We start from the raw sequence: 10,982 nt of genomic DNA, 5'->3' as shown, positions 1-10,982 counted from the left end.
AAACACACGCACACAAGATTTATAAAAATAATGTAATATTAATCCATAGCCGGTCGGTCCATTCATTAAATCTTTTTCATATCTATGTTAGAACTTTTAATTTTTTTCGAATCACGGCTGCACATTTATGTAATGTGCACATTTAACATTTGCATGTACGTAAGCCAAACATCCAGTAACCGACATGCCTTAGAGCTAAAAATTTACTCGGGCACAGAACTCTGGCCTTCTACTTATTTATTACGAAAACAAAATACCACGGCCGCCATTACGTTCTATCTTAATATATATTTTATAATAAATTACACAGGTCTGCGTCATTAAGTATTTCGAAGTTTTTTAAAAAACTATTATTATTTCTTATAAAAGTAATATAAAACAGAAGTCATATTATATACGTCACGTCAAATTTAGAAGATTCAGTTGGTGCTTGTTGATCAAAAATCAAAAGTATGGAGCAATTGATAAAATTAATGAAGTGCATTGTTTATTTTTTTATTACTCTGGATGGTTACAGTCACAGACTATAAAACGGTTTATATACTATAGAATGATCAGCCACAGAGTATAGATTGCACAAAGAATAAAGATTGCAAAAACAAACAATGGAATTAATATAAAACAAAACAAGCGAATTTACTAAATAAAAGATATTCTTCTGTCAACTAAAGTGAAACAAAATGTGACATGAATAAAATAATGTTAATATTTGCAATATGTAGTTACACCAACATATTTGATCTGGAATAAAAAAAATCATGGCAGACCTGTCTTATTCTGCAATAGTGAACGCCTTATTATCTAAACCATTCACAGGCTCTTTGGTTTCCTTCTCTTCTCTTTCCCTCTTCACTTGGAATTCCACTATGAAGTATAGAGAAACACCTACAAGCATTGTTGTTCCGATGAGATAGGCTTTGGAACTTGTACGGAGATGGGGCGAAATCACGTAGGCTATGATATAGCCGACAGATTCCCAGAGGCGGAAGTTGGAAAAGGCAGCTTCTTCTCTTCCGGGGAAAAGGATTCCAAAGAAAGCTGAAAATATGATTAATGGTTATTCAAAGCAATTATTAATATTATCGAAAAAATATGTTTATGATATTGATTTTCTGCTTATACTGAAAGTATCGCTTTTAAATTTGAAAAGGTCCGTTTTTGGAAGGTCGACTTACCTGATGATGAACACAGACACTGCCTGAGCGCTCACGTATTACAACCTTCTAGGAGTCGCTTCCTAAGTATTGGTTTAGAAATACCCGGACTCATCTAATAATAGTGTAGGACAAAAAGCAGGTGCAGTTACAGTATCATCATCAGACGTCTAGGCCAAATTCCATTCTTATCACCTCGACGTCCGACGTTCCACAACAGAGCGATTTAAGGCAGTTTTCGCCGCGCTCCACCACTACGTGAAACCAGCTACTCACTGAAGTATGTCCGGACCAATTCGACTTAGGGTCGTTCAAAAATAGAGCGTACCTATTCTAAAAAGCCGGCAAGGCACTTGCGATACTTTAGGCATTGTGAGTATCTAATGTCTAGTGTGGGCGGCGGTATCACTTAACGTCAGGAGAGCTTCCTGTTCCATTAAAAAAGGTACTTCTGACTGGCAAACCCTATAGTTGCACGGCGTTTTCTGCTAATTTATTAAACCTAAATTCTCTGATTTGCTTACCATTAATCTGGACCAGCCAGACGGAATCGCAGAGTCCCCACAGCACAGCGATGATGTACATCACGTAGCTCATATTCGCTTGAGGCTTCCACAGCAGTATTGTGGCCACAAGAGCCATATGAATCACAGTAGCTGCGCAGACCAAAGGTATCCGCCCTGTTATCTGTAAAAAGGAATACAAATGTGAACAAGCACTATTTAGAGATACATTTTTGTAAATATACACAAAAAAAATAGTGGAAAAGGATTTCATCGGATAACTAGTGTTGTTAAGTGTCTTAAGGAGATAATCACAGAGAGATATCATATCATAATTTCATGTATTCTTGGATTTAATCCTCAAAGCAATAAAAAAATAAAAGACTGTATATAAGTTGAACACCTTTTTAAGTTACACAATATTTGTCCGTGAAACTAGCAGATAGTCAAAGTATGATATTCAATATATCATTATGTAAGGCAATGTTAAAGATCAAAAACACAATCATCATGTAAATCATTATTAAAACGGCAGAACAAACATCCACGAACTTTGTTACTTCCCAAAATGTTACCAAAATTGGTAATTTCCCGGTGAAAGATAGTTGGTTAAGTGCTTGAATAAGGTTCTGTGTCTTGTATTTAACAAACTAGCAGCCCGTCCCGGCTTCGCACGGGTAGACAATTTTTAAACATTTTGGCATAAGCGTACAGTAAATGCGGACACACTTAAATAATAATATTTAGTATAAGATCCCGATATGTACAACGACCTTCACCGAGATGCTTATTTAATGAAACGTATTTTATATTTAATTTAATATGTCAATAAATATAATCCATATGGGTTGCCAAGCAAATTTCAGTCCAGAGTATGTTTAATTAATATTTTTTTTTAAATATTTTTTTATAACTGCATATAGTAAATTTTTTTAATTTTTTTCAATCAATATTTTTAATCAGGGTAGTATTATATATGTATCACTATAACTTTCTTTTTTAATAAAGTATGTATATATACTTTAGTGTCACATAAAAAATATACACATAAATAATTAATTGATTAAAAACAACTTTACGTTTGCATATTCTATGGGCTTCATACTTTCGATTGGTATAGAATTTATCTAATAATCATACCGGTGAAATGTTTAAAAAATATTTTTTTTTAAATATTAATTCAAATACTATGGACTGAAATTTGCTAGGCAACCCATATGGATTATATTTATTGACATATTAAATTAAATATAAAATACGTTTCATTAAATAAGCATCTCGGTGAAGGTCGTTGAATATCGGGATCTTAGACTAATTGTATTTAGCAATAATATCGCTGGCTCCCTTTGTGTACGGGTGATCAAAACAAAATGATAACAGAATAAATGACATCAACTGGTAATTTTTAAAAACACATCACGGAGATTTTGAATATATATCCTTACTTTTATTCTAGCCTATATAAATCAGTGATAATCTAGCATTCAAATGTTGAAAGAATTTTTTAAATCGGTTCAGTTCTTTTTGAGCTAATTCGTTACAAACATCGTCAAACAAATCTTTCCTCTTTATAATCTTCTTAATATATATAAATTACGTGTCACGTTGTTTGTCCGCTATGGGCTCCTAAAGTACTTAACCGATTTCAATCAAATTTGCACACCGTGTGCAGTTTGATCTAACTTAAACGACATGATAGCTTAGATCTCAATTTATACCCGCAATATTATTTTATTACAAAATATTTGTTTATTATTTGATAGTCAGAACAGATGGCGCTGTGTTGAAAGTACCAACGTTTCACATAAGCTACAATTTAATGGCATAACCACCAAAAAAGCATGGAGGTCCCCATGACTAGTGTTCTCCTACCGTTTCCCTTGAATAGTTTGCTACTATGTAATATAACAAAAACCTTAGCCACAGCAACGCTTGGCCGGTCTGCTAGTATTAGTATAGATTATTAGTCGCCTATGGTTAATGTGGAACTAAATACGGGTGTCATCATAGAGACAAAAATGTTTTCATATCTATGTTTAAGTTTAAATTAAAGGGTTATAATAAACAGATGTTTCAGTGCAGCTATTACTTTGGTCGACTTATATCTTCCAGTATATTTTACAAGCTTAACGTTAGCAACGGACCCAGGCAGCTTATCTAATGAAATACAATACCTTCACTTATAATTAAACTTTGATCAAATACCTTTGCGATAAATCCAGTAACAAAGCATCCTATAGCATCAGAAACACCGAAGGTCAGCATCACATAGCCAACTGTTCCAGTTCCGACTGCGCATGACACGAATGACTGAAACACATTTTTATAGTAAGATTTTATAATCCTTCTTCAGTGTTCTGAAATCGCAAGTTAAACATTAAATAAAAAACACAGCTTATATAAATTATCACATTTTATTTTATCTAAAAACCCAACTGGTTTTTGTTTTTAGCAGAGGGCAAACGTGCAGGAGGCTCATCTGTTGTTAAGTGATACCGTCGCCGCCCATGGACACTCAATGCCAGAGGGTTAGCGAGTGAGTTGCCGGCCTTTTAAGAATTGGTACGCTCTATTCTGGAAGGACCCGCAAGTCGAATTGGTTCGGTAATACTTCAGTGGGCAGCTGGTTGCACATAGTGGTGGCAAAAACTGCCTTAAGAAACGCTCAGTTGTGGAAACAAACGTCGAGGGGATACGGGTGGTAATATTCGTATTCTGCTTCGACGTCTTATGATGAAAATCAGCAGCAGGTATTAATACGAATAACTCCTCTGAACACTCTCCATGGTAAATGCGGTAAAAGATGCAGAGATACCCCACTTTTTTAAATAATATTGATTAAAATTACACACGACTGGTGTAACACGAGAGCATCTGCTGGATCCATGGCATTACATACTCATTGACCCGAGACCTCGTACTCTGTAGTGGCAGATGACAATAACAAGAAATATAAATACTAACCGCTGTAAAATCAGCTCCGAAGAAAGCCTGCTGTAATCCGGTGAAGACCATGATGGTTATCAGCATAATCTGCTTGGGCTCCACTAATAGCTTGAGGGTCGCCATGAGCATTTCAACTCCTCCCATTACTTTGACAACACGGCCAGTGTCGTATCTATAATATTTATCATCACTTTATTAAAGATGAAAAAAGGAGTATTTAAACCGCAAACATTGCAGGTTTCTAAAGCTCGGTACTGACGAATTAGTGAGTAATACTTTTTATATAGGTACATAGATATTATATAGATTATGAATATTGTTTATTTTTTGTTGGCATTTCTGATCAGAACGTATATCGCGCGATTATAAACATAGGCGATTTATTCAAAAAATATATCTGTTGCGTTCACAATAACGGAAGCAGAATACTGGTCTTTAGGGTGTTCCATTAAATTTTGCTCTCTATAAAAACCTTCCTTAAAGGAGGAATAAATAAATAAAAAAAGGGTGCGTGTACTCATGTACGCGCGTAAGAAGTTATACTTCTTTGGCATTATTCAAAATAGTTTTTGATTGCATGCAAATAATTAATAACAATTAAATAATCAAAGACTGGAAAAGGAGTCATTATAGTCAATAAAGTTCAGTTTACATTTAAAAAATTAAATAAATAAATATTTATTATTATTCTCTTACATTAAGTGTAACATAAATTCTATTATTATTCGAATGTTGTTTTTAAATTATGTCCAATGCCGTAGCATCTTCCGTGGGCAACTTCATTCTGTTAATTTTGTGTCACGGTGCGCGCGCATCGTAAAATTTCACTCTCATAAATTTTTCATAACGCGCCTAAAGAAGTATAACTTCAAAAATACTCGGATTGCTCCAGCCGTCTTCGAGTTTGACGCTTAGCAACATATTTTGCAAGTCAATTTTAATTATATAGATGGTTCATAAACAGTAAGTTGTCATTAGTTGTCACTGTTAAGAAATACGAATACAATAATGTAATGTTTTAATAATTATGATTATTTATACCTCTTCATAGAGTCTACCCCAATTGCAACAATTAGGGCCGCAGCCGCCATGCACGCTAGATATATGCCTGAAATGAAATGCAAATATTTGTTTCATATTCAAACCATAATTAGATCCTGTAAGGTGGGTTCTATAATTCATATGAAGCATTTGCTTCAATATTTTGATAGAATTTCAACAATTAAAATAAAAAAAACTGATAAACAGTGTCGAGCACAGGGTCCTGAATTTTTTAAACAATATAATTTAAAAAAAATAACTTGTAACACTTTTACTTCTTCTCTACTTCGTCTATTATCCAAATAAAAGAGCTGTATTCTAACAAAAACCATTTTAGTTAATGGCTTAAATACGGGCGTAAAAAGACTTAAGAATGTCATTTCAGAATCCAATACAGTTTTGAGATAGGGGAGTCAGACTTTCCACTAAATCCAGTTCCTGATGCTTGCCCTTACCGTTAGTACGTTTGTGTTAAGTGCTTAACCGTAGTACGTAGAAAAAACACTAGAACGGAGTATCTTGCCTGAAGAGAACATTATGTTAAATATCCTTAGTAAATTTGTTTAGACTTAATTGACTTATTAGACTAGATTGTAAAAACATTAGCAAAGTTGCCACTAACCAGATAAGAGCTGGATTTTCTCATAAGGTTGCCGCTGTAAGGCCTCTGCAGCATCAGCGCTGGGCAAGAAGTTCGCTCCACAGATTTTTGGGATCATGGTCGCGTTGATAGCGGTCACAGCAGCATGATTATCGCCCGAGGACAACACTGAAAGTAATTTTTTACTATAATGATAGTAACTATTTGCGCCTGAAAATTATTATTATTAACTTAATTATAAGTTAATTAATGTTTATTGCTAACGATAATTATTTTCTTTTGACTATTCTTTAGCGATTTTAAAGCAAGTATAAGTCATTAAAGTGACAAACATAAATAAAATGTCAATGTAAATTAAATGAAAACAAAAATAAAAGATGCTAAGACATGCCGTACAACATAAAGTGAGATAGGCACGTATGGTCAAAAACTGTAACCAAATAGACTAGTCCAAAAAGACAAAGAAATAAAGGCAGACTTAAGAGGGTAGGCCGACGAGATTGTAATATACGGCAATAGATAAAATAGGAGGGAAAAGTTGGAGAAGGAATTCACCCGAACGCAAATTAAAAAAAAACTGTATGTAAATGAAATATAATGTATAATAAAAAATGAATAATTATATTGTAGGCTAAATATTATTATAAATAAACTAACCCGAAAGACATATTTTGCATCTAAATACTTTTGTATAATGTTACATACAACAATTAACCACAAGGCAACTAGAAAATGAGCACTTACCAAGCGACGAGATAAGATTTCCCCAAACTTGATTAAACTGGAATATCATGAAGAATAGACCAAGGAATCGCGTTAACAACGCTTCCGCTGTTATATTTGATAACTTGCTGTGAACTTCAGATACCTGAAAACACGGAGCTTATTTAAAAATATATATATTTATAGATCGATATAAGAATATCAGATTTTACCATTTCAAAAGATTTAGATAAAATTTGGAAAATTAATATTTTCTGAAGGTTTTTTATTCCATTCTGTGCTTAAGTTGTCAAATTAAGAAGTTGTAAAATTCCGTTTATTACAAATCTAGATGAAGTAAGAAAAAGTCATTTTGAATTGAATAAATTGAAAAAAATAAAATCGTTTATTTACAAACAGCGCGGTAAATTCATATTGATTAAGTAATTATAAAAAAACTGCACAAACATCCATATAAAATAGGCATGCCATATTAATAAGAACATTTAAGTTATTTATAATTATTGTCAAAACTTATAGTTTTAATACTATAATATTTAAAACAAAACACTCTTTTATCGGGTTAAACTCTTAATTATAAAACCCAATAATTTTAAAAAAATATGATAAAAAGAGACCGTGTGTGTACTCTACCTTATACTTCTTTGGGATAACAAGATAAAAATCTTTTTAAAAATTTTATTCTACGTTTGTAGAAAAAGCAACAATAGAAAAAACTAAAATTTTGACTATAGCTAACTTCAGGGTGTTGGTTTTTGTGACTGTGTGCGCGAGCATCGTAAAAAATTACTTTTATCATTTTTCCCTAACGCGTCAAAAGTACTTCTTTTACCTAACTTCAAAAAGATTTTTGCGAAAAATTGTAACATTGTCTTTAGTACGTAAAGTAAAATCGCTCACCACACATTGTGTGAATGAAGTAAGTATGTGGTTTTATTTAACCATTAAACTAATGATAAACTACATAATCATAACTATGTACGTCACGATCGAAATCCCTATTAACATAACAGTTTTCTGACCACAAAAACCAGTGGCGTAACAAACTTTAAGGACTGGTGCTCAGTTTTCTGTTTCTGTTTCATGATCTTGTTTTTTCTAATAGGCAAGGTGATCAGCCTTTTGTGACTGACACACGCCTACCTACGGGATGAGAGTGTCACTGCTCTCAATGTCTTTTTCAATACTTACCACAGACAAATAGGTACACTTCGCACACCAAAGGGGTCCGCCTCCAAGACCGACACACAGCCCTGCTGGTATCATTGTGTAGAATGACGGCCATAATTGTGCAGCTATAAACGGCATATAGGTCACAAACGAGAGAGATATCGCCCATTTTGTGCCTATCCACCTGAAATGATAGTCTCTTGTTTAGTTCACTTCTCACCTCTCAATATCCAGACACAATTTCAATCTCATCAATAGACCGAATAATAAACGTCCTACCAGGAGCAGAGGTTAAGCCATTATATACATAAACATCGTTTTATTATTTCATCGTATATAACCTATAGTACATAATCAAAATTAACGCCTGAAGGTTTTGTGATCATTCTGAAGCTCCTGGGTTCTATTTTCGATACAACAATAAGTTCCTCCGCGGCCCCACCGTCTTCTTCTTCCTAAGATACACTCAAGTGACTCAATTACATTAAAAACTTACTTTATTACTGCCGTTGGTAGGAATATATTGGATAAAATGAGTCCCGCGTAGACAGCCGCCAGCGAACTCATTCCAAGACCCTCGTCGGCGTTTATGGAGCTTTGGAGATTTGCAGCGCCCTACAAAATCATAAATATTTGGGTAATTTTTTATCTTCTTTACGGCTTTGTTTTAATCTAGCATACACGTAGATAACTTGAATTCATTATAAAATAAGTTTGCTTTGTCGTGTTTTTTACCACTTTTACATGGAAAATACGTCATAACGATCAGTTGCGGATTGTAAGTTCGTGGAATCCAAATACTTGTAAACTGCTGAATATATGTAAAATAAATGGTTGGCACATTTTGCCCTAAAACAGAAGTGGCAAGGGGGAGGCGCGTAAAGCAAGATGCACAGACAAAAGTGGGCTTTTAACTATACCTGTGGAAAGGACCAAGGGAAATTCGGAGAAGAGACTGCTTCAAAAAAGGTCAATAGAAGATGTACGAGGGTTAGCAGGAGTAAATGGAGAAAGAAAGCCATAGATATTTTGAAAAATCTGGAGAAGGCTTTTACCCGTGAAGGAGTTCCGGTCAATGGTACAGAAAGAGTTAGGATATCGAGTCCTTCCATACTAATATTATAAAGAGGAAAGATTTGTATGTGAGTATGTTTGTAACGAATTGGCTCAAAATGTACTGGACCGATTTTAAAAATTCTTTCACCAAATGAATGCTACATTATCTCTGATTAATATAGGCAAGATAAAAATAAAGATCCCTTCTAAAACTACAATAATGTTACCCAATGTGTAGAATAAATGCGTAATTTTATAGCCATTTTTCTTTCACCGCATGCGCTGCGAAAACTAATGTTGATAGAACAAAAAAATGTTCCACAATATTAAAGAACATATCGCTATTAAGCGCTTTATTGGATCAAGATCATCACAGAAAAATAAGGCAATTGTCAAACATTGTAAACGTTTAATCTCCTTAAGTAGCTAAATATTAAATGGTAACGACAAACGTCTAAAGCCTAGGTAAATGTATAAAAGCTTGCAAATAGAAAACTGGGTTAGATAAACACTGCATTCTCATACTTTCCGACCAATATAACCGTTCACGGATAACAAAAGAATAGCGATAATACAGCCGTAGCTCGGGGATATCTGAAAGAAACTGCTTACAACAGACAGAGCAGCCTTGCGATTCTGTAACTCACTTTTCGAACTCACACAGCGGTTTTCGCAGCGGCGGTCGCTCTCAAATCAGTCGTGAAGCAGTCATTTTATGAATTGGCATTCTGATAAGGAGGGAGGTTGTAGTTTATTGTTTATGGCAGGGCTGGCAAAATGCCACGGGCCCCCAACGAAATGGGCCCCTGACGAAGAGATATTATGTTCTATGGATGAATGTGAAGTCTCTATTACGTATTAGGCTAGCGTGGGGACTACAGACCATTCCCTCTCGCCTAAGAGAGGAGGCCTATGGCCATTAGTGGGACATATACAACGTGTAATTGAGTACGCTGAAAATCTCGAAGTTTATTAAAATTACACTGAGTACGTGTCGATTTTTACGGATATGGCCCCATCAAAAGGATTTGCCACGGGCCCCAGATTGTATAGTTCCGCCTCTGGGTTTTACAGATCTGCAGGTGTATCAGTAGTTTCTATTGGAATAAAGAATATATACTCACACTATACGCCGTGAACTGCACCATAAACGCCACACTGATGATGACCACATTCTTCACTATACGTTTCGTTTCACTCGGCTTAAACTCCTTTTCTACTTTTAACGTCATTTTACTTCCGTTTGTTAACACTTTTTAATTAATTTTTTGACATTGGTCTTTTTCCGTATTTTAATATCCGTATATCGTTAAAACGTTTTTAACTAACTGATAAGTTAGATCCAAATGTTCCAATTATTTAATGTCTAAAATTACACAATCGGTTTGATAATTAGTTATCTACTGCAAGTTACTTAATAACGCAGCTCATTCTTTAGTTTTATATTTAAGTACGGAATAAAACGAAGTCAGGTGTGTAGTGCCTTTTGAAGCTTGAAATGTTACTATATAATAAATAAAATTTAATATTTATATATTTTAGTTGGTATGCCTATAAATTGTTTCAGAAATAATAAAAGTATAGGGACACAATTAAACTTTTAGCATAAACAAGAATAAGTGCTTAAGGGTTTTACTGAAATAAATAAATGAATAAATTATACGGTACATAATATGGTGTCATACTAAACTACTATAAGTACCTATGAAACTATGACTGATTTGGGACCCTGTGACTTAACACGAGTAAAGAAATTAAAAAAAAAAAAAAAGATTGTATTAAAAACAT

At 34.1% G+C, this 10,982-nt stretch overlaps 1 protein-coding gene across 1 annotated transcript; it reads right to left on the bottom strand.

Moving 5' to 3' along the window:
* Window positions 1-437: 437 nt before the first annotated feature.
* On the bottom strand, window positions 438-10,707 carry LOC125048833 (UNC93-like protein). Its single transcript, XM_047647750.1, has 10 exons — window positions 10,319-10,707; window positions 8,635-8,753; window positions 8,160-8,322; window positions 6,990-7,113; window positions 6,267-6,413; window positions 5,645-5,711; window positions 4,622-4,775; window positions 3,863-3,967; window positions 1,679-1,841; window positions 438-1,038 (listed from the first exon to the last, which is right to left on the bottom strand). The coding sequence occupies exons 1-10, from the start codon at window positions 10,424-10,426 to the stop codon at window positions 773-775; spliced, it is 1,416 nt and encodes a 471-aa protein (XP_047503706.1). The 5' UTR covers window positions 10,427-10,707; the 3' UTR covers window positions 438-772.
* Window positions 10,708-10,982: the final 275 nt, after the last annotated feature.

The sequence above is a fragment of the Pieris napi genome, chromosome 4, assembly GCF_905475465.1.
Source record: "Pieris napi chromosome 4, ilPieNapi1.2, whole genome shotgun sequence".
In the NCBI taxonomy this organism is placed as follows: domain Eukaryota; kingdom Metazoa; phylum Arthropoda; class Insecta; order Lepidoptera; family Pieridae; genus Pieris; species Pieris napi.
This window is presented reverse-complemented; position numbering and strand designations above follow the sequence as displayed.

Coding starts and splice junctions, on each gene's coding strand:
- LOC125048833 (XM_047647750.1), bottom strand. CDS start 10,426: ATGACGTTAAAAGTAGAAAAGGAGTTTAAGCCGAGTGAAACGAAACGT. Junction 5,712..6,266: donor GAAAATCCAGCTCTTATCTG/GTTAGTGGCAAC, acceptor ATTTCATTTCAG/GCATATATCTAGCGTGCATG. Junction 1,039..1,678: donor CTGGCTGGTCCAGATTAATG/GTAAGCAAATCA, acceptor TCATATTTTCAG/CTTTCTTTGGAATCCTTTTC.